The 25,094-nt window shown below is 36.2% G+C and overlaps 1 protein-coding gene across 4 annotated transcripts in view; it reads right to left on the reverse strand.

Moving 5' to 3' along the window:
- Nucleotides 1-5,321: 5,321 nt before the first annotated feature.
- The window catches only part of ATG5 (autophagy related 5), a gene marked incomplete at both ends in the record, with an annotated part of 121,503 nt that continues 101,730 nt past the window's right edge, over nt 5,322-25,094 (reverse strand). For 2 of the 4 annotated variants that reach the window (XM_079716515.1, XM_079716513.1), the window contains one exon: nt 22,527-22,599. In XM_079716515.1, the coding sequence (XP_079572641.1) occupies nt 22,527-22,599 (73 nt within the window). Of the gene's footprint in view, nt 5,459-22,481; nt 22,600-25,094 lie in introns of those variants that run through there. The other 2 variants (XM_079716512.1, XM_079716514.1) reach the window with 2 other exon arrangements.

Below are 25,094 nucleotides of genomic sequence, written 5' to 3' on the forward strand. Positions count from 1 at the left end.
ATACAGGTAACAGGTCACCGAGTTACTGTCTCTGTAAAAGAAAGCTAAAACCCAACAGTTTGGAGTAACAAGAATATCAACATCCAAATTATGGAGTTAAGCTTTCAGCAACATAGCTTATTTGGAGAATGTGCATTAGACAGCACAAAGATACAGTCACCACATCCCAAACAAGTACAGTGTCTCCCTAGAGATAAGAAATGCCTGCCACATGTACCAGTGCCACAGAAAACCACCCATCTATAGAGCCAGCCTCTCTGCTTGGCCTTTCCATTTGGAGCTCTAGTAATTATTTTCCTGGAATGCCACATTTCAGCTCCATGGCTCTTTTGCCTACCTTTATGGAGGCTCTCTGAGAGCAATTATTCATTTCTGATTCCTGCTTACTTTTACACTTAAGGATTGACCATTTGCCTAGTTTTTATACTTGGATGGAAGTCTTGTAAAGAGACCCTGTGGTTCCCAGCCCTTTTACTACATCTTACTCTGTATGTGCCATCAAATTATGGCACTGCTGTGCAGCCAGACTATCCACCCAGCATTACCATGACAAATTCTAACCTATTGTATTTCTTGCACATAGCTTGGCATATATTACTCATTATACACTTGGTGAATGAATTTCAAGAATGATACTGACAAAAATGGAACATATCTAGAGGATGGAATGAATAGACTCGAGATATTTTTTGGAGGGGTCATAAGCTTAAGAGACACTTTCAAATGGAGTTGTCAGAAAAAGAGGGATAAGCCTTACGCTCTAAACTCTAGGTCATTAGGATATAACGATTTAATGTAGTATTTCCCAAACTAGAGTTCAATATGATGTGGTACTGGAGGAAAAATCCTATAATCAAGAAAATTTGGGAAATGCTAGATCAAATAGGTTTCTTAACCTTAGAACTTCTCAGAGTCTTTAATGTATCAATATGCTTTGGAGTCTAAAAGGGAGATGTACTACACAGACTTTTCCAACCTTTTATTCAACAAGTATGTAGTATAGTCTGCTGTGTTGCAGCACAGTGCTAGGTCCTGAGAATACAATCCTGGGCCAAACAGACCTGGTCTCTGCTCTTATGGAGTTTATGCTCAGTGTGAGAAACAAATACCATACAAATATTTATTATAAACCACAGTAAACATTACGAAGGAAAAGTTCATCAGTATTTTCTAAATAATACATGAAGCAGATACCTCTTCCACTGAATATCAAAGACTGAAAGACAAATATTTCTCTTAAAGCTTTTCATAAACATGGTCCTAAGAGTCTACCTCAGTTTGAAGAACCCTGCTCACAGGTCTAACACATTTCCCTTGCTAAAAATGTATTACATTTTCAGAAGTAAGGTCTAAAGGCAAAAGCAAGACACAAACCACTCATTTATGAAAAGGCCAGAATTAAGAACTACCTCTAGATGCTTGATGAGAACAGCTCCAACTTTAGGGGCTGCTTAAATTAGAGTGATGTTGAAACAGAAGATCTGTGCTGTGGTCTATGCTACAACTAAAATGAATGTGGACTGACGCAAGGTTCCGATCCACAGTGGTTCCTGCTGAAAGTAGCCAATTTGAGTAAGCCAGTCTTCACCAGTACTGCAAACCTGCACTCACTGCACTTTGTATATTGATTTCTAAACAACAAGGTCCTTCCTATTTTTATAGCTGGTATTTTTAACAGGAAAACATAACATTGATTTTAAAGCATCATTAAATAATCCTGTTAATTTTTTTCTTTTTTATACATAGCTGCAAAGCACCAACTATGTGCAAGACACTCTACTAAGAACCATGGTAAACAAAGAGGAAAAGGCCTGGTTGTGCTTTATTTATTCTTGTGATATGGGGTGTGGAAGCTATAGAAGGAAAGCCAAATTCATCACTTTCAGAAGAATCAATTAGTATGTTGAAACATGTTGACATTTCTAAATCTTCAGATTAGTCTTTATCTCACTGGTGATCATTCCAACATATTGTCAGTTGACAAGAATAGTTAAATATTAAAAAACTTAAATACTTAACGAACCACCTAAAGGATCTAAAAATAGAGTGCTTTTTCACTCTATGGTTCCTATATTGTGACTACTAGATTCCACAGTAGTATTACATTTGCCAATAAGTGTGGAGAATCAAATCTGTAATTCATGTTTGAGAAAATTTGACAAATAAATCTATGTGGTAAATGAATTTTTATTACAAAGAATCATTTAATCTCAAATTACTTGAAAAGAGGCATGACTCCCTTCTCTCCAACACCCGTGTCGGTAATTTTTAATACTTTCAGACCAAGAGATGATTGTATTTATAAAAACTTAAGTGGATGACAGAACTCAAGAGACAGGTAAGTATTTTGACTGATTCCACCCCAGTGATTGACCATGAATGGAATGGACTATAAATATTGTCATACTTGATTTTTTCCTATCATACCCCAAGATCCTACACTTCTATTTCAACTGTGTTGGCACATCTAAAAGGAAACCCAACTTACCTCAGACCTAAATATCAACAGTATGATAAATAAAACATGAGACTGTCATTCTTTGGCATGACCCACGTAAACCAAATTTCTGAAAATTGAAAGAAAAAATGTTAGCCTCATATAGCCTACAAAATATAAACATATCCTAGAAAGATAACCATTAAAAGTGTCACTCAACATCAAATCTTATATATTGTTTTCTTAGCAAACCATCCATTCCCACCTAGCTTCCAGTGAATGGGGGAATAAACATAATAGGAGCAGCCCATCCTGCGTTCACGTCCGACTGACTGGAATGTGTTCTGAACATCACCATGCTATAAAGACTAGTAGGTCAGTTTTAACTGTGAGCAAGCTACTTTGGGTCTTTAGGTACATAAAGTCCTTGTCAGTTCACTCTATCCATGAACTTAGGTCATCTAAGTGAAAAACAACATTATGAAGGACAAGCAATGATTTACTTTATTTAGGCTGAATTTATTCCTTCCTAGTTAAACAATGCCAATAACTTAAGAACACATTTTCATTTTCTTAGGATGCTCACTGCCCAGGATGAGTTAAACAAGCACATTGAGATTTGTGGTCCTCTCCAGTTTTCTTTCATATGTTCTCCTTTAACCCTCCTACCGTTTGTTTCTTTGAGAAACTTTTATGACAGATGTAAGAATAAAGAAATTTTAATGATTTCCCCAACAGGTAGCTTGATTTATAGTAAATTTCATTTTCAACTTCTAGAAATAAAGACAGACACAAAATTAATTTAATTTTTTAATAAACCATAAAATTTAAATATTCAAATAAAAAGAAACAAAAATAGATATTTAAGCCAGCACTAATTTCTGTTTTTATTCTTTCTCTGGGTATCAGAAGCTTGACTTACCTGGGACTAGAGTAGAATAATACAGTTATGATGCTGGTGTAATAATGAACAAGTAGGTAAAAATGGGAAATGGCTTGATAAAACTTACTTTCAAATCTGGAAGTAAAGATCAGTAGCTCACTGGAGCCCACTGCAGAGACCATACATTAGTCTTGTCTGTGAAAACTACTATGGCTTACTGCTCTTACCACACTTATCTTCTTCACAGCTTAGCACTCCTGGCATTTTGATCCTTTTGCTCACTGAAGCTCACATCAGTCTGTCAAAACATCAAGAGGGAAAATCCCCAAACTGAATAGATGAATAAACACTTTTAATGTGAACAATCATATTCAGATCAACCTCTTTTGAAAAAATACAAGTCAGTGGGTTTTTTAATCCTTAAGTAACTCAAATATTACTATTTTTTCTGCCTTACTAAAATGGCACTTTTCATTTTATTGACATTAGCCAAGTATTTGCTACTTGCTTCTATTTTTTTCTGATCATGTTGGTTCCCTATGTTTTTCTTTTTGATTGAGGCTTATACTTTCCATTCCAGAATATTTGATCTTTGACTAACTTTATCTCATTCTGTGGATAAGTCTGCTGCTGATTAGTGAAAATCATAAAAGGAAAAAGGAAGCAGTGAGCACTAGCAGGATCTCACTTCACATTCGTACAATTTTTTTTTATGAGAAAAACATTCATCTTTATTTTGGAATCTAAAACCATTATGGTATGATACTGTCTTTTAGCATACTCAAATGGGTCAACATTCAATATGAACAGCAAGCTAGCTCACAAGAAACAAAGTGTAATGCACAAGTACGTTCAGCTGGTAGAATCCCAGCAGCGTGGTAATAAAGTGCAGCAAAAATTTCCTTATTTGAATAAGAACTCTAGTAACCTCTGAATATTTTTGGTAAAGTTAAGGAAAAGCTATTGCAGTCTGGAGATCGGTAATCTTTAAACTTCAAAGATTGGCTACCAGGGACCACCGTGAAACATTAGACCTGAGGCCAATGAAAAACACTAGCTTGAAAAGGAATGAGTTTTTCCAAAAAAATGTAAAATTATACAGATGCTTAAAGATACTATGATTTGACAGATTTACAGTGATAAAACAGCAATGATAAATGGCAACATTATTTATACTTTTAGTGTAAATAACACAGATTTTAAAATCGTCAGCAAGAAATTCTATGACAGCTCCTGAGACAAGTTATCCTATGCCCTACACCCATTCCATGCCAATGATGACCAGTCTGAAAGGTAACACACAGAGTAAAAACAGTGATCTAATGTATGTGAGTCAGAAAGTACTGGAAAAGTGACAAAATTGTATGTTATTAAATGACAAAACATATTTAGAGGCTTTATTTAAAAATCTCTCACTGTTCATTATCAAAGTTACAAGATTGCATACCAATAGACAGACTGTAAACATAGGAAATTTTCATTAAGGAAAGATGGGTTTACTGTAATTTGATCTTTTACAAAAAATTACTGAAAGTTATTGATAACAGAATTTCTCTTTTACTTTCTTAAGTCTAATTCTCTAGAAAATTAAACCAATGTTTCCACTCCCTCGAGCTAAAGTTCAACCATGGTCACCTTAGGAAATACCCCTGTTTATTTGTTAATCAGAAATACAAATTGAGTGGCACATATTTCCATTTTCTTCTTAGGCCAAAGGCTTCAGCTTCATTATATTTTACAAGAAAACAGAAGACTTGCAGTGGTCCTGTAAAGTCTTTCATGTCGCAGCTGAGGTTTAATGACGGCAGCGGAGGAAAGCAGTGGTGATGCAAAGTAAGACCAGCCCAAGTGCCCTTATCTGACATGGAATCTTTTTCCTGTTTGGCTTGTAGCAGTGTTTCTGGTCAGGTTGCCTCCACCAAACCTGATTGAAGCAGAAAGGTGACATGCTCTGGTAAATCCTGTTTAAGGGTGATTCCGTTCAAGCAAATGGTTGATCCTTCAATCTGTTGGTTGTGGGATGATACTAATATGAAGAAAATTATCCGGGTAGCTCAGATGTTCACTCAGCCACTGCAAAGGTGTTTCCAACATTGGTTCAATTCCATGAATCATCACTTGATTCTTTTTTTCCCCATCTATTCCAAGAAAGAAATCCAACAATAATCGATAAGAGTCAAAACAGTTGAAGAAAAAATAATCTGTTGCCTTTGAGAATCCTCAGTGAATTAAATGGATTTTACTGCTTTAACAGGTTAAAAACCTGGTCTGTTTCCTGAGCAGGAAATGTGGACATGGAGAAAGTTCAAATGTTGCAATATGTATCACCCAAAACAGAAACCTGAGGGTTACAATGAATTCTGATAAAAATTCTGTTGCTATATGTGAAAGTATTCACTCTTTCTTAATTACTGTGCTTACCTAAGATTGACGTTAATGAAACCACAGTGGAGAAAACAGCCCATTGTACCCACTGACCAAAATTTATTTTAGTTACACATTAAAAACTGTACTATACGGCTATTAAAAATGACAGGCGGGTGAAGTAGGTCAATACATATTTAAAACATACAAAACAGAAATGTGTCTAGAAGTCATCAAGAATAAGAGCAGTGTTTAGGAAGATGTTTAATAAAACAGATGGGAGCTGTAAGTTAATTTTCAATAAAGCTGTCCATATATGTATGAGAAAATTTTAGAGACTATTAGAAGAAGAGTTAAAGTTTTTTTTTTTTTTTTTTTTTTTTTTTTTTTTTGTGGTACGCGGGCCTCTCACTGTTGTGGCCTCTCCCGTTGCGGAGCACAGGCTCCGGATGCGCAGGCTCAGCAGCCATGGCTCACGGGCCCAGCCGCTCCGCGGCATATGGGATCCTCCCAGACCGGGGCACGAACCCGTATCCCCTGCATCGGCAGGCGGACTCTCAACCACTGCGCCACCAGGGAGGCCCAGAGTTAAAGTTTTAATGAGAAGGAACTGGGAGTCTGACTCAGGGATTTCTGTTTCAGAGTACTGAAACCTGATTGATTTTTGTTAACACCCATTCGCTAATTAAAAGGCTGCTGAAATTCACACTCTTCTCTGAAGTTCAAATTTTATTACAAATTAAATTTAAGATTAGTTTTGTGTCTTTTATGATTTTTGTATGATATGCTGATGATCTTTAAAGAAAACGGAAGCATGCTTGGTTGCTACAGAAAAAACAAAGAAAGTAAAACCAAACTCTTTTTCTAAAAACAGAAAACAAAATAAAACAAAACAAAGAACCTTCAAGAAACTTTGTATCACTCCTTTAGCACAATTCTTGGTTTGTCTCTTTTAGTCTCTTCAGTCTACAACATCTAAATCTCTCAGCTTCCTGGACACAGAAGACAGCAAGGAAACAGGGAATTCATGGAACTGTATGAGAGGGAAATACCCTATTTTTCCTTTCTGCTCTGTTCAAAATGACTTTTGCATCCCTAGTGCTCTAATGTCTAGGCAAAATGGGCTGATGATGTATGGTGATAATGGCCTGGCTGGCACGTGAAACAAGAGACCCTTTTAAAGAAATATTTAAACTCCCTATTAGAGGCAGTGCAGTCCTGGGCAGTGACAGTCAACAGACTGACAATGAGAGGACACAAAAACACTAGAGAATTGCTAAAAGAATGCCAAAAATAAAGACCTAACAAACATATTATCAACCCCAAAGATAACCAAATAAATGTCTCCAAAAAACCCTCAATCACTGTGTCATAGCTTAAAACAATTTTGGAAAAAGATGTCACCTTATAATACTACTAACTTAAAAAAATTTTCTCATTGTTTTGATTTGTCCACCAATCTTTGTTGCATCTATACATACTTTTTACACAGTTGTGATCACAGTATTAATACAATGATTGGTTTCCATAATGATGTGAATCATCTATAACTAAAAGATTAAGCTATATACAGAATACTATAGAAAGCACAGTATTAGTACTTCGAGAAGATTTTAAAATGTTGATATTCAAATGGCTAAGCCCTCAGCTATCTGGAATGATTCATACTTTGTAAGTTCTAGACTGCCAAGGTTTCACTGTATTAAATCTTTCTTAGAATATTTAAAAACATTTTCACTGTAGTTCTCTTTATATTCTTATATATTTCTTTGAAATACCTTAATAGTCTCAGAATCTTCCTCCTACTTAGCACTGAGTCAAAAAAACAAATGAAAGAGCAGTGGTGTAAGAGTCAAAGTTCCTTATCTGTAAAGTTCTTCCTTAAGCAGTGTCACCTTTGGATACTATGAAATAGAGCTGAATATCCAAAATACTCTGCCTGAAGCAGCATGTAAATGTGGGAGCAAATACAATATGGCACACTGACGCATTGTGTGCCTGAAAGGCAAAAGGCTAACCCTGTTCCACAAGGGGACAGTTTAAGAACTGTACAGCAGAAGCTGGAGAACATAAGCACAATTCAAACACTTTGTAAAACAAACCCAATAAATCCCGTTATCAGAAACCTGAATAGGCAGCCCTGATTCTCTGGTTTAACCTGGGGCCACTTTTAATCCGGAACATAAACGTGTCGCTAAACACAGACAACTAAGCAAGTGATCTAGACTGTCATATCCCTCAACACATCAGTTTAAGATTTTAAATATATAATTTTGTCACTACTTACATTTGTCCAAATATTTCACCTGTGTATATTTATCTTTTTGGTTTTCTGACTTTCTCTGATGATGTAACTCTCACCAGAAGGATTCTTAGAATGGGAGAGCAGTTTCCTTGAAACTATTAACTGAAACTTCTCTCGTATTTATCACTGTATCCTCAGTGTCTAGCGTGGTGCCTGACAATAAATGTTTTCAGAGCTTGGATCATTTTGCTGCTGGTAAAACACACTATCAAAATTAATGTTTTGAAAATAGTTTCTAATGACTACCACTACTATGTAGATGAGCACTACCGATAAAGGCTGTTTTGGGTATTAAAACAACAAAAAGTCAAAATGTTTCCAAATAAGCCAAGAAGTATATATGCCATCACCAAAACTGATGCTACCACAAATAACAACAAAGCATGACTGGACATTTTGGCAATATCAAAACTAACAAGACTAAATAGTAAAAATTTAGCAGATTTTTTTTTCCCCTAACAGAAAGGAAACACTTGATGATACTGCTACTAAAGTAAATCATGTTTTTGGTAAATATATCTTTGTGTTTCAAAATGGAAATCTAGAATTTAATACTTGGGAATAAGAAATATGTCACTACAAAGTAAATGACTCAGGAGAAATATGTACTCCACATCCCACCCACTCAGATTTTTAAAAACGTTAGTCTGATGCTTTAAAGTAGGCAAACGTTTGAGACAGTTATCAAGTGAACTCATTCTATATGAAATTTTCACATACAGGGCACTTTTGGGGGTAACTTTTGATTTGGATATAATTTCAAACTTAGAGAAAAGTTACAAGGATAGCACAAGGAATTCTTCTTCACCCAGAGTCATCAACTGTTTACATTTTTACCCCATTTGCTTTATCATTCTGTGTATATATATAACTACTTTCTGAATCATTTGAGAGTAAATTAGAAACAGAGTCCTTTACCTTTAAATATTTCAGTATATACTTTCTAATAAAAATATTCTTTTATATAACCATAGTACAGTTATCAAAATAAAAAACATTAACATTGATATTATACTATTATGTAATAATTTCACATGTTATTAACTATCCTAATTATTTTTTTCTCCAGTCTAAGATCCAGTCCAGGAACCACACACTGCATTTAATTTTCAGGTCTCTATACTCTCCTTTAACTTGGATAGTTTTTAGCCTTTCCTTGCATTTCTTTTTTTTTTTTTTTTTTTTTGCGGTAGGCGGGCCTCTCACTGTTGTGGCCTCTCCCCTTGCGGAGCACAGGCTCCGGACGCGCAGGCTCAGCGGCCATGGCTCACGGGCCCAGCCGCTCTGCGGCATGTGGGATCCTCCCAGACCGGGGCACGAACCCGTGTCCCCTGCATCGGCAGGCGGACTCTCAACCACTGCGCCACCAGGGAAGCCCTTTTTTTTTTTTTTTTTTTTTTTGCATTTCTTAACCTCGACAATTTTGAAGAATACATGTCATTATTTTGTAGAATGTCCACATAGCAATTTAAAAAAACAACTCTTTTAATTCATCTTGTAAATATAAGGACAGTCATTCATAAATACTTTGAGTTTGTGAATTAAGGAAAAGGACAGAAAAAAATATCAGAGACAAGCATTTTCTTTGAGTAGCAATTAAATTCACTTTAAGAGTTAGATGTGGGCCTCCCTGGTGGCGCAGTGGTTGAGAGTCCGCCTGCCGATGCAGGGGATACGGGTTCGTGCCCCGGTCTGGGAGGATCCCATATGCCGCGGAGCGGCTGGGCCCGTGAGCCATGGCTGCTGAGCCTGCGCGTCCGGAGCCTGTGCTCCGCAACGGGAGAGGCCACAACAGTGAGAGGCCCGCATACCACAAAAAAAAAAAAAAAAAAAAAAAAAAAAAAAAAAAAAAAAGAGTTAGATGTTAAATCTAAAGAGACCATAAATCAATACACAGAATATCACAATAAAATTTCATTTCTTATATTCATCTTACTTATAAGCCTCAGTATTATGAAAGATAAAAATGTAAACATATCATATAATGTTTTATTATCACCAATACCCTAATAAAAACAAACTTAATTCTAGCATCTACTTTAAAGTGAGAATTTTAGAGCTGTGTGACATTTTAAGAAAAATATATTTAGACAGATTTTGGTTGTATGATTAAAACAGTAAGAATTACATATAGAAACAAAAAGAAAAGAAAATTCATATTAGTTAACAAGTCATTAATGAAAATTATGAACTTTAAAAAAAGACACAGGGCTTCCCTGGTGGCGCAGTGGTTGGGAGTCCGCCTGCTGATGCGGGGGGCATGGGTTCATGCCCCGGTCCGGGAGGATCCCACGTGCCATGGAGCGGCTGGGCCCGTGAGCCGTGGCTGCTGGGCCTGGGCGTCCGGAGCCTGTGCTCTGCAGCGGGAGAGGCCGCGGCGGTGAGAGGCCCGCGTACAGCAAAAAAAAAAAGACACAAATTGGGAGGGAGGCAACTTGAATTCCAATTCTGATAATGAAGGACTCTAGGCAGAACTCATCTCTTTCCTTATATATAAAATGAAGATGTCTGTCTAGATCTATGGTTTGCAAATCTGACTGACCATCAGAATCATTTGAAAGATTTTTAAAAATATATAACCTCTCCAGATCTGAATCAATCTCTGGGGTGAAGTCTTTTTTTAAATGTTCCCTTAAATAAATCATATAATAATATGGGTATAGAATTTTTCTTCAAACAAAATCTTATGCAGAACCACAATATATAACACAGGTGAAGGTGGGGCAGCTTTGGTTGATGTGGGATTGAAGCCTGTCTCCCAAGTCCTGCTGCTTGCTGACTTACGATCCATGGCAGTTTGTGATTCAACTCCATGGATCAGTTTGTAAAGCACTGGTCTAAAACAGAGGATTGGTAACATGTCTTCCAGTTCTAGTACATGAGTCTTTTATGCCTAAACAGCAAAATATTTCTTTTTGAGTTTAAACCAGCATAATACACTAGTTTTTAATTCTTAGGCAAATCACTTAACCTTTTGAGTCCCAGTTTCCTCCTCCTACAATGTAGGTAAAGAATTCTAACCTCCAGGGTTGCAGAGAGGATCAAATGGGATATCCAAATAAAGCACTCAGCACAGAGCCCAGCACAGGGCTTGGACATAGTAGGCATTCAATAAAGTGAGTGATATACCAAAACATCTATAAAAACTGTGGACTGAATTAAGTGACTGGCATGCAAAGGGCTGTGAGAATTTGGCCTCATGTTAATATACACTCTGCATTACTCAGACCCATTATTATGCAGTGTGGCACACGGATTTTATGAATGTGTTAAGAAAAAAAAGAGAGAGATGAGAACAACAAAAAAACCCAAACACTCTATCATTATGCAAATAACAAAATGAATGACATTTTTAAAAAGTCATTAAGCACTGTAAACCCTCTGGATAAATCTAGTACTGCTCTAAATATGTATATTCAGCAGAGCACATCCTGGATAAGTCAAATGAGCCCTACTGTACTATGGTGATGTTAGACTTTAGATATGGTTCTTATTTTATTTTAAAGATGAAAAATTCAAGCAGGGGGGGGAAAATTTCCAAAATCTTTGTTATACATTTTAAAGTATATCATTATTTGAGAACTTAAGAGTATGTGATGAATCTGTTTTTTAGAGATTACTATTAGCAATGGCTCACAGCCTTCTCCATCCCAATCTGCATTTTAGCCTCTTTTTTTTTTGTGGTACGCGGGTCTCTCACTGTTGTGGCCTCTCCCATTGCGGAGCACAGGTTCCGGACGCGCAGGCTCAGCGGCCATGGCTCACGGTCCCAGCCACTCCACAGCATGTGGGATCTTCCCGGACCGGGGCACGAACCCGTGTCCCCTGCATCGGCAGGCGGACTCTCAACCACTGCGCCACCAGGGAAGCCCTTAGCCATTATTTTTAAGCCAATTATTAACAAGGAATATGACCTATATGTCTTTAAAAACAGGTTACTTGAGATTCTAGAGAGATGCATGAGTTTCACTCTTACTATTAATACGTGTAACTAAATATGTGAAACTTCTTTGAATTTAAAGGAAGCTAGAGAAATGGATGATATATCTTTAAGGGAAAGTGCTTTTAATCAGAACATTTCAGATTAGTAACTTGTTTTCTTAGTTCACACTTGTGAATATGGAATAATAGAAATCTAAGGCCAAAGGTTGTAACCACTGTGTTTAGATTTGTGGCTTCACATTTATATTTTACATAGCTCAGCAGAAAATGCCTTGATTTGCTATCTTGGAATGTGTGATGCTGAAGGTAAAACTTCTGAAAAATATTTGATACTTCTGAAAAACAGAGATAAACTTTTTTACTGTCACTATTCTGAACAATGTTGCTCTGACAAATTCTTTAACTTCTGATATGTTCATTAGTAAAACGCCAACTAATTGAGTCCATCGACATGAAAAACCACAGGCTGAAATCTGAAGTGCATACATCATGCTGAAGGATTTTGACTCAGCCTCAGCGATAATAGTCAGTGAGGTCAGGTCAAAGAGGGTTAAACCAAGCCAGGATATAGCCAAAGGAATACATCAAACGCTGATTTTAAAAGGGCAATTAATCTTAGACAGAAATGCTTCCTGGGGAATGAGATCTCAATCTTAAGAGCACACTACATGATGTAGCAGTAAAAATGAACATATACAAGCTTACAGAGCTTTTATCCTATGATCACAAACAGAAGGAGAGTGCTGTTTATCAGAGAAATACAAACCCATTTAAAAATACTTACATTAACTTCTTCCGGATCTATGCTCATTTAGTAGTATAGGTTTTAATGAACATAGAATATCACAATTAATATATACCAAATATCTTTTCCCATGCATAAATTTTATCTTTATATATTTTTTTATTATTTCTGTCCAAAATATTACCAAAGCCTTGACTCTTAACATTTTGTGTAAGATTTTTCAAAACATGTCTATGTTAATTCTTTCACTGACTTGTTTATAACCTTTATATTTCTTAATGAGGAGATAATAAACCAAAATTTAAACTTAACCCCCCCAAATTAGCTATAATTATAAAAAGAACATTGTATTAAGTGACTGTGAGACCATTTACATAAACTGATTAAATGCCTCCTGATAAAATAAAAGTGTGGTACAAGTTAGAAATTAAGACTTGTTCACTTCAAGAAACCCCTGCCCCAAAAAATAAAACTTTGAAAATATAGGTTCAAATGTTTTTGAACTAATTTTATAAAATGATCCAGTAATTCTAGTTGGGTGTAATAGGGCCCATTAATATTTGTCAATTATGAGTTACAGAATATTTCAAAACTAATTGTTTTATTTAAAATACAGGCAGTAATTACACTGTTATATATGGTCAGATTAAGGTCTCACAGGACTTGTTTTAATGAAGAGATGACTTGATTTTAATTGCCTGCATGTGTTATTATTTTGTTAAGGGAATTGTTTTTTAGTGCTAAAGATGAAATATTAATTGTGTAAGATCTGTTCCCACTTTTGAAAGAGTCAAGTTAATTCATTCAACTTCTTGGGATCTAGATAAAGGAAATCAGAGGCATCTCCTGACAGGCCCAGTAATCCCATCTTCACTAATGGAGAATAATGAAAATAATCAGTTTATTATTTCTTTCATTTTAGAAAAGACATGTGTCAATGGGTTAAGTCATTAACAGATTCTGTACCACCAAAATTAGTCCATGTTACCCATGTGTTGGGACAAAGCACAGAGATGGAGGGAGAATCAAACAAACAAGGCGAAGAGTCTGATTCAGTTTAGATTTGATGACATAATGATACATTTAAGAAAATATATTATAATTACCAAGTTTAAAATAAGCCTCATAAGTTACTTCCGTCCAGACTTGAATATAGTAGATCTTTGTTGATGAGGGCTACATTTGAAGAACTTCTTGTATTACCACTGTGAATGACACTGTATCATTTCTTTTACACCCAGAGAGAGAAAACAATGAAGAGTAGAGAGTGTTAGGATGAGACTGCAGTCCAATGACCCAGTCCCACATGGCAGGCTCACGGTACCTCAGTGGAGTTACAAATAGGCCTTCCAGGGTTACTTGTGAATAGCTGAAACTTCAAATAAGTATGTGATTCGTTGCTTATAGTCTTAAATGAAAAGCTTTCACTAGCAGCAACACTTCCGGACCGCTTGCCTTAAGATTTTTCCTTTTTAACATGTTTTAACAAGTATATGCTAGTCCAGCTGGATGCAGTGACTATGGAGATAAGCTTACTTATGCCTTACCAGAGTATTCCTAATCACATCCAGAAGGTAATTTCTAAAAACAGTTAAAAACTCAGTAGCATGGAACTCTTGCCATAACCTGAGGTATAAGCGGTTCCAACATCAGTTTACATTTAGAGCTCATCCTACATCTATATCTTCTGTGCAGAGGCTGAATATCAACACGTACTTATCTCTGCAGAGTGGGATTATCAACAAATGACAACAAGAAAAAATAAAACTGGTTCTTGCTAACTCCACTTGGTAAATTTCTTATGAGTACAGTTATTTGTGAAAAAATACTAACAAAACCATAAGAAAACAAAAAAATGTTAATTGTAAAACTGTGAAAAATATTAGATTATGAAATCTCACTTAAACAAATCTTTTGTTCATTTAAACCCTCCAACCATCCTATCAGGTGCACAGCAGGTAACACCCTTATTTTATTGAGTAAGAACCATTAAAAAAAAAAAGCAACTACTAAATGATCTTCTAAATCAATCAATCATACCTTTGTATGAAGGTACAAGAGGATAGTAGAATGAAAACAAATTTTAAATGAGTGAAAAAAGAATTACTGAAACTGTAAAACGATTATTATTCTTACTCCTAAACCCTCATTCTGATGAAGTTTGGGGTTTGAAGGCTTTATGTTTCTGTGGCATGAACTGGCAAATTGAAATGCCACCTCTTTGGGGGTCAGTGTCATCATGCTGACAAAAGTGCCAATTTGAAGTTCAAATTGAAGGATCCGCCTTGGAAGAATAACGTGAGATTTAGATGTTTCTTTTCTCTAATTGCTTTATGTCTGAAAAAAGTTGTTACAACAAACAGTTGATTTACTTTATAAAACAATCTAATCATATGCTATGGGGCCAAGGAGAAAAAAATGTGAATGCACCATCTTTCCTTACTTTTTATAGAAACTATTCTGTGGTTTCTCATAAAGCATGTCAAAAATAAAGCAGTATAATTTTCAAGCTAGACTACTTAAATGGGATATTATGACTACCTAGCCTCAGTTGTTAAAATTATACTCTAATGTACTGACAAATAAAAGATCTGTACAATAAAAGACTTGTACAAATAAAAAGATTTGTACAATAAAAAGATCAATTTTAGTCACTTAGTTCCTCAATACTTTCCCCCCACACCTCTGACCTCATTGAAAGTCTTGTCCACATTTATGGGAGAAAAGTAGAAAAATAAAGCTAGTCTTTCAGGAAATAGAGTAGGGACATTTTAGGTCAGCATTTCAGACCAGACATTACCCCTGAGCAACCAGCCCCTAGGTAGCTAGTGAAGGATTCTACTACAGTGGGACACTGTGACCTGGTCCCTCCTTTGCAACTAATTTCTGCTCATCTTTTAAGACTTAGCTCAGTCTTTACTGCCTACTCTGGAATGGATAAGACAATAAATCTTCCTAATATCTTTTGCGGATCTCCATTCCTACACATATCACATCTGTGCATCTTTCTGTCCACTCCAACTGGACTAAAGTTTCTTAAAAGCAGGGACATCTTAGTAACCCCAGTGTCAGAAGACAGTATGATGTGAAGAAACTGACAAATAATGAAAGCTACAACATCAAATGGAACCCAAAAGTTAAACGGTAGTTGGGAAGGGGCTCAAAGAGTAAAATCCCAGGAAGCAGGGCAGAAACGGAAAAAGGCAAGCAGCAAGAAGACTGTACTTGCTGGTAAGAGAGATGCAGGGAACCCTGACTAATTTGCCACTGAATGTAAGCCTTTCCCTACACACACACTCCATTTGTACAATACCAAATATAAATTCAGGATTACAAGAGCCCAACTGTTATAGAGGAATGATCAACCAGAACTTTGAAATAAACTTATAAAAGTGAGAATGGACATTATTATTTTTATAACCCTAACTTACTAGGTTTTTATACATTACATTAGAAAACTGAACAATGAAACATGATTGGGCAAAGCTTAGAAGATTTTTGTATTCTCCAAAGTAAAAGAATAAAAGCTATGATTTTTAGTTTTAGGTTTTTAAAAATTTTTGTATGTTGTTTCTAATGGACAAAGAAAGAAATTTCACTTCAAGCCTGCTACAGAAGCTTAGCTCTCTGAGTCATTTTAACTACTGCTGACACCACAGAAAAAAATTTACCTGAGTTCACCTTTGGTTACTTCCTGTTACCTTGGCTAACTTATCTAGCCACTTACAAAACAAAAAAAAGAAACACATAAAGCAGCTCATCATTAGTTACAAGAATAATGACCTAAAGCACATCTTCATGCATATTAGTACATTCTACCTTCATATGATGAAATAAGGCAAAATTCCTTCATGCATGAATCACTTGTTGTAAGGAATAGTAGACAATGGTGCCACATAACTTTTATGAAGCACTTTCTCTTGTAATCATGTGATGACAGCTAGTTCTTATCCATACACACCCAATCTTAAAGTCTTTCACTTTCAACTTAAGTTGGATGCAGGTGTTTCAAAATGCTTCACAACGGACAATATCACAGGTGTACTGAACCAGACAGTAAAGTTTTTTACTGAAAGAGTGACTTGATGTTTTGAATACTCCCCATAGATCCTGAAATGACTGACAGTTATTTTCCAATGAGATGACAAAAGGAAGAGGCAAATAAAACATTTTTCCAAAGATAAGATACTGGTGTTAGAAATGTGGCCTCCTCCTGGTATGAAAGGTACCATCAAGAGTACCTCAAAAGTATATGTACTATTTACATCATTTCAATGAAGTGTGTGTATGGTATGTGTATGTTCCCTGATGGATACAAACATGTGACAGAAGTCTGTCGCAAAAAGATATCCGTCTAAGAGGCAGGTTAGTGGATTAATGCTGTGAGTGGCTACCTCACTGCCCTCCCTTTAAAAAAAACACAAAAAACAAGGGGAGTCACCTTGTGTATTCTTTAGGAATGGATGGGCAGGTAGGGCAGGTTAAAAATTTAGGAGAGGGCTTCCCTGGTGGTGCAGTAGTTAAGAATCCGCCTGACAACACAGGGGACACAGGTTCGAGCCCTGGTCCGGGAAGATCCCACACGCCACGGAGCAACTAAGCCCATGGGCCGCAACTACTGAGGCTGTGCTCTAGAGCCCACGAGCCACAACTACTGAGCCTGCAAACCACAACTACTGAGCCCATGAGCCACAACTACTGAAGCCCACGCGCCTAAGCCCATGCTCCGCAACAAGAGAAGCCATCGCAATGAGAAGCCCACGCACCGCAACGAAGAGTAGCCCTCGCTCGCCACAACAAGAGAAAGCCTGCGCGCAGCAGCAAAGACCTAACATAGCCAAAAATAAATAAAATTTTAAAAAATGTTTAAAAAAATTTAGGAGAGAATAAAGAGTCTTTAAAGGAATAAAAAAGCCTCACAAATGTGTTTGCCATTCTTGTGCAGGACCACAGTAACTTTGTATATGTACTGTGATCTGGGTGTAGGAATGGCAAAAAAGCACAAAGGCGCGTTCTGACAAATGTGTCAGCTCAAACCATGTGACTGCTTTTCATTTACATGTCAGAATGTCATAGACAGCATTTTCATAAAGTCAACAAGAAGAGTAGCCAGAATTATACACAAGAACACTACAGTAACAACAGAAGCTCAGGTCCCTAGTATCATGGCAGGGAACACTGAAAGAAAGTGTAGGTCTTGCACGTAGGCCAGATTAGGTACTAAACACAAATCATAGAATAAACTGAGTTAGGAAAAAGCAAGCATTTCAGAATGTTTTTTTTTGTTTGTTTGTTTTTTTGCGGTACGCGGGCCTCTCACTGTTGTGGCCTCTCCCGTTGCGGAGCACAGGCTCCGGACGCACAGGCTCAGCGGCCATGGCTCACGGGCCCAGCCGCTCCGTGGCATGTGGGATCTTCCCGGACCGGGGCACAAACCTGCGTCCCCTGCATCGGCAGGCGGACTCTCAACCACTGCACCACCAGGGAAGCCCCCAGAATGTTATCTTAAAATAAACAAAAAAGTAAAAAGATTGAAAAGGTGAAAATGAAAATAAATGGTAGCATAGTAAAGTGGAAAAACCAATGGACCAGGAGATGAGACTTGAGTTCTAAACCTAGTTCTACAATTAAGCAGCTAAGAGACCTTTAGAAAATCATCTAAAAAACTAAGAGACTGAACTAAAATAACTCTAAGGTTCAACAGTTATATGATTCTTTTTTTTTTTTTTTTTTTTTTTTTTGTGGTACGCGGGCCTCTCACTGTTGTGGCCTCTCCCGCTGCGGAGCACAGGCTCCGGATGCACAGGCTCAGCAGCCATGGCTCACGGGCCCAGCCGCTCCGCGGCATATGGGATCCTCCCAGACCGGGGCACGAACCCGTATCCCCTGCATCGGCAGGCGGACTCTCAACCACTGCGCCACCAGGGAGGCCCTGATTCTTTAAAGATGTCAAATACAAAATTAACACCCAACCAATTTCTTCCTGCTCTCCCTCCACTAAGGTTTTCTCTCATCATTCTGTGGATTTGTTGATAACTGTGCTGCCAGTTGGGGGGGCTAGCGCCTTACAGTAGAACAGTTTTATTAAGGTTTTTAGTCTTATTGTGATGTTCTCACTCAATAGTCAAGGATTTTATACAGAAGTACATTTTACATGACAATGTTCTGGAAAGAAGATTGTCAAAAAACATCTAAGAAAAGTACAATCAGGTAGCCATTTCAACATTAAGCTTTAGCTTAAATTTCAATTTACTCTTAATTGATAAAAGGATTTTTTCAATGTTCTTTAAAATACTGCAAAGTACTCAAAATGAAAGAAAAATACAGTGCAGAGAAATGAATAACTGAAGGCCGATGCTTGCAGTGGGGGCAGCCTGTGGGTCCCGTCTCTGACAGCAATAAAAATGATTAATCTCTTAATTATACTTCAAATGGAAAAGCTAGTCTATATTCCCGAATCTTCAAGAATGTAGCTAAATAGACATTAAATAGATTTTAAAAACACACACAAAACCCTTATAGCATGGATCAAATGATTGGAAAAATAAGATTATTCCTAAAGTTACTGGGAATATCCCGGTCTAAATTTCTATAACTTGAGTTCAAAACTAAAAAGTTTATTTAACCATCTCTGTGAGAATTTACAGGAAAATGGCAACACTGGTTGTCTCTGGAGAGGGGAACTGAGTCAGGGTTTTAGGTATAGGAGTTGAGATAGAGATTTTTCACTAAATTCCTTTATAAACTTTTAGATTTTGGAACTATACAAGTGTATTGTCTACTAGAAAAAATATTTGATTATTTAACTGAACACATGTATAAAAAACCTTGATAAATAGGACTTCATCAAAATAAAATATTTTTTACTCTTCAAAAGAAAATGAAGGGCTTCCCTGGTGGCACAGTGGTTGGGAGTCTGCCTGCCAATGCAGGGGATGTGGGTTCACGCCCTGGTCTGGGAAGATCCCACATGCCGCAGAGCAACTGGGCCTGAGAGCCACAATTACTGAGCCTGCGTGTCTGGAGCCTGTGCTCTGCAACAAGAGAGGCCGCGATAGTGAGAGGCCCGCGCACTGAGATGAAGAGTGGCCCCCGCTTGCCACAACTAGAGAAAGCCCTCGAACAGAAACGAAGACCCAACACAGCCATAAATAAATAAATTAATTAATTAAAAGAAAATGAAAAGGTAAGTCTCAGACTAGAAGAAAATAATTACAAACCATGTCTGGTAAAGTACTTGTATGAAGAATATATAAATAACTCTCAAAACTCATGGATTATATGACATATAATCCATGAAAAAAATGAGAAAAGGATTTACATAAGACATTTCATCAAATATATCCATGAGTAACAATAAGCACATGAAAACACTCAACATCATTAGTCATTAGGGAGATTTTAAAAAACCAACGTGAGATACCACTACACACTAGGATGGCTATAATAAGACAAAAAATATATACATTGATGAAGATGTGAAGAAACTGGAATCCCCATTCATTGCTGGTAGAACTGTAAAATGGTGTAGCCACTTTGGAAAAGTTTAGCAGCTTCTTAAAAAATTAAATATAAACTTACCATACAACCCAGCCATTCCACTCCTAGGAATCTACCCAAGAAAAATCAACACATATGTCCTGTATGTGGATGTTCAGAGCAGCATCATTCATAAAGGTGAAAAGGTGGAAACAACCCAAATGCCCATCAATTGGTGAATAAACAAAATGTGATACATACACCCAATGGAATACTACTCAGTAATAAAAAGGAACAAACTACTAATTTATACTACAATATGAATGAAACCCAAAAACATTATGCTAAGTGAAAACAATCAGTTGCAATTTTGTATAATTCCCTTTATGTGAAATATCCAAAAGAGGTAAATTACAGAGACAGAAAGTAGACCGGTAGTTGTCTATAAGTAGCAGCAGGGACAGAAATTAGCTACAAACAAACACGTGGGAACTTTGAGGTGATGGAAATATTCCAAAACTAGATTGTGGTGATGGCTGCACAACTCTATAAATTTAATAAAAATAAAAATCACTGAATGGCAAAAAAATTATTTAACACAAACTCTTACTGAAAATGAAAAGTACGTAGCAATAAAGAAGATTAGGATTATAAGATAGTATTATCCTATTATTAGAGATATGAGGATGTGTATGACAGTATCAAAAACCTTGACTAGTATAGTACAGTGGTGACAAATGACACAGTAAATATAGTTTACTACATTTAGTAAACTATAAGGTTTATTTATAAGAGGTTATAACTAAGAGGTTATTTAGTAACCTCTTAAACCAATGAAACTTGCTCAATTTTCATGATTTTGAGTAGTGGTCAATGATTCTTTTTATCGATCCCTTCTGGAACTGGTTCTCATGGGATTTCAGATGCCCCTCTTCTCCCCTCCTTTTGAGCCTCTGTGTATTTTCAAAGTGCTAGATATACATAGGAATGCCAGGAAAGGCAAGCATATTTAATTAAGAAAAACAGTTATATTCACAGGCCAAATAGCACACATTTGAGTTCCATATTCTTTGTTTAGTCCTTTAGGCTAGAATATCAACATTCCTCTCAATCCTACTATTTCTAATTCTACTTAATAGGCAAACCATTTCCATAGATACTATCTGATTCTTGAACTGTGTGATATAGTTACAAGTCATGTAAATAATACTGCCATCACCACAACTTAGGATATATTAATAAGAAACACAGCATTATCTACTGAAGTATTACCGTTGTATTTACTAATGCCTTACCTCTTCCCATAAAGGATTTAAAGTGGCAAGTTTTAAATGTTTTTCTATATGATAAATCCAAGTCTAGGCAATATATTAACAAATACAGCAATATGCCACTGAAATTTCCCCTACAGCTTAGTGTAACCAATAATAAGACAAGTCATTCAGTAACAGGGTGATGGTCAAATTATGGTACATTGATATAAAGGATCATAGTGCTGGTATTTAAAAACATAGCTTTAGAGAATTTTTAATGACTATCATGTTATGTTAGGTGAAAAAAGCAGCAGGACATATAATTTTATACACCCACCCCCCCTCTCAAATATTCAAGTGTGTATCTGCATGTGTGTGTCAATAGTGGCCTCTATGAGTTAGGGGTCTATAGCATTTCCCCCCTAGTTTTCTGCATTTTCCTAGTGTTCCTTATGTTGCAGTTAAGAAAAGAGAATTGTGATTTTTATATTTTTCCTCTGCTTACAGGAAAACAATCTTAACCTAAGCTACAAAATGAGGACTACAAAACAGGACAAGTTCTTGACTGGACTTGTAAAATGTTAAAGCCTCAGAGAACAATGTTGAGTAAAACATTAAAGAGTAGCAAAAAATTCAAATAAAATACGTATCCATTATTCAATATTTTGAATTTTAAAATATCAACCAAAGGCAAGACCTTTTCTTTTTTTTTTTTTTTACTATCTCTTATTCCTTTAGAATGAAGAAACACAACGCAAGATTAAAAATAATGTTTACCAGAACTGAATTCACCAATGAAAGACGCAAGGCCCCAGAAATATAAGAGAGTAATTTTAAAAGTATATTTTAGTTTGCTAAAGAGAGTGAAATTCTTATTCTCTTAGTGTCAATAATTTATAAAATAATAAGTTAAATATCAAGTGCTTCTAATTTCAAAAGATTTTTCCTTACAAGATAACGAAAATATCTTCCTGAAGTAACTAATAAATGTTATTTATAAATATAGAATGCTTACGTTACTTCAGTAACAAAGAGAAATGAAAGAAATGTTTTAATGTTGCTGATTATATTACCTTCAGGAGCAACTGCAGAAGGACAGACTTCTTTGAGGAGATCTCCTAGTGTATGCAATTGTCCATCTGTAGCCACAGGACGAAAAAGCTTCTGAATGAAAGGCCGTTCAGTTGTTGTCTATTTGAAAAATGAAAAAAGATTTCAAACAATTAAGTCTCTGTTGCTGCGAATTATGAACTAATAGATCAGAAATTTAAAGCTGGCATTAGCTGTCTTCTGATATAGTGTAATCAGAAGCACATAACATCACGAATGTGGTATTATGGCCCAAAATGCTTAACACAAACTCAAGTAAATCTAATCACAGGAAGCAATAAAACAAATTCAGAACGTGCAGCATTCTAAACACAGCTGGCCTGAACACTTCAAAAAAGTCAAAGGCATTAAAAAAATAAAAACAATACAAAAAGATTAAAAGAGACTGACAAGATATGACAACTAAATACAAAACACAAAGTCTGAATACTGGATTGGAGAAAGAAATTTAAAAAGATCAGCTATAAAAGACATTTTTGGAATAAATGGGGAAATACGAAATGAACATTAGATAATATTATTAAATTAATGTCAAATTTCTTAGGAGTGATAATGTTTATACGGACAATATCCTTATTGTTAAGAAATTCATGATCCAGTATTTAGGAGTAAGGTACCATGATGTCTGAAACCTACAGTCCAATGGTTGGGGCAGGGGAGGGAGAAAGAGTATGTGTGTAGAAAGAGACAGCAAATGTGAAAAAATGTTAATTACTGGTGAATCCAGGTGAAGGGTATTATATGGTCTTAGTTGTTTTATTATTTTATCTTTTCTATAGGTTCAACAAATTTCAAAATAGTACATGTATTTCCTCTGACAATTGTTATTAGCACTATGTCATAATTTATTGCTAATATTTTCAACGTCTTACCCATTCAAAAAATTAGGTTTTATTTTTTCAAACTCCCTCTCTAGAAGCACGACAACAATGATGAAGCCTCCCCATGACAGACTGCAGAGGCTCTGGAATCAGCCAATCTATGAATAAATAGCACTGTCGTTTATGAGTTCTATGATCTTGCACCCAGTTTCTTTGGAAATCTGGGACATTCCATACCTCTTAAGTTTATTCTGGGAATAGGAGAACTGCCAAGAACAGAATAAGTAAATGATAAGGAGAATAATACCCACCACAAGTCTTCACTGCTATTTCATTTTAAGATGCTAAGTTTTTGTTTTAAGCTTCCTGGAATGAAAAATCATAAAAACCTACAGGAACAGAGTAATACCTTATATTTTATAAGAAAATGATTTCAAATACCTAGCCATTAAAGACAAGTTTTTGGTTGGTTTGTTTGTTCGTTTTTAGATTTATTTATTTATTTAGGCTGCTCTGGGTCTTAGTTGTGGCATGTTTAGTTGCAGCATGCGGTATCATTAGTTGCGGCATGCATGTGGGATCTAGTTTCCCAAGTAGGCATAGAACCCGGGTCCCCTGCATTGGGAGTGTGGAGTTTTAGCCCCTGGACCACCAGGGAAGTCCCTGTTTGTTTGTTTGTTTTTAAATCACAGAGGTATATCTCAACTTCTTCAAGATAACTTTTACCAGATTTGGTAAAAAATCATCTGATTTTAAGTGCAGACATAAACTACGATGTAAGAAAAGCTAGATGTGGTGCAAGCATGTGAGTACCTCTCCTGGCTTTACACTGTGTGTTCAGTGAATACATAATAAATGTTAAAAATGGTGTTACAATAACACAGTTGAGCATATATGGAAAGTATGAAAAAAACTAAAATTTTAACAAATATGCACTGAATACAATGCAATTCACTTCACTAATTGAACTCTTCATTTTTTAAAAGTATGATTGAACAGGGAACTCTACTCAATACTCTGTAATGGACTATATGGGAAAAGAATCTAAAAGAGTGGATATATGTATTTGTGTAACAGATTCACTTTGCTGTACACCTGAAACTAACACAACATTGTAAATCAATTATACACCAATAAAAAAATTTTTTTAAGTGTGATTGATATCCTTCAATTTAGGAAGCTCATACTTTTCCCACAGGTGAAACTGAGAATGATATCATGCACAATCAAGGATTAACTATGTGAAGATAATAAAAGTTAGAAGAATTCAGAGAAAAAAGAAATGAATAGGGGACTGCAGTAATAATTTAAAATAGCCACCACCCACTTAGGGCTTTCTATCTTCCAGGCAATGAAGAGGCTTTTAAGACTTTTTAGCAAAGGAAGTGACGTGATGAAAGAGGCTTTTTCTGAAGGCTAATGGAAAGCAGCTCTGTGTACAATGACTTGGTGAAGAGGTAACATCAGGATGATCGGTGAGAGGCTGTCTGAGTAATGCAAGCCTATGTGATGACAACTAGGACCCAGTCAGTAGAAAAGGAGGGGCAGGACTGTACCCCCAATTTAAAAAAAGTTAAAATGTATCATCCATACTCTGATCTGAAAATACTAAGGTTTTCAGCAAAGCCAAATAAATCTTTTCAAGATTCATTCGCCCCTTACTTAGTGACAGAACTATGAGGTGGCTTAGCTCTAATAATATAATACATATTATAATAATTTGAAAAAATATGCTAAACAAGAAAGGCTGAGTAG

The sequence above is a fragment of the Hyperoodon ampullatus genome, assembly GCF_949752795.1.
Source record: "Hyperoodon ampullatus genome assembly, chromosome: 12".
NCBI classification, from domain to species: domain Eukaryota; kingdom Metazoa; phylum Chordata; class Mammalia; order Artiodactyla; family Ziphiidae; genus Hyperoodon; species Hyperoodon ampullatus.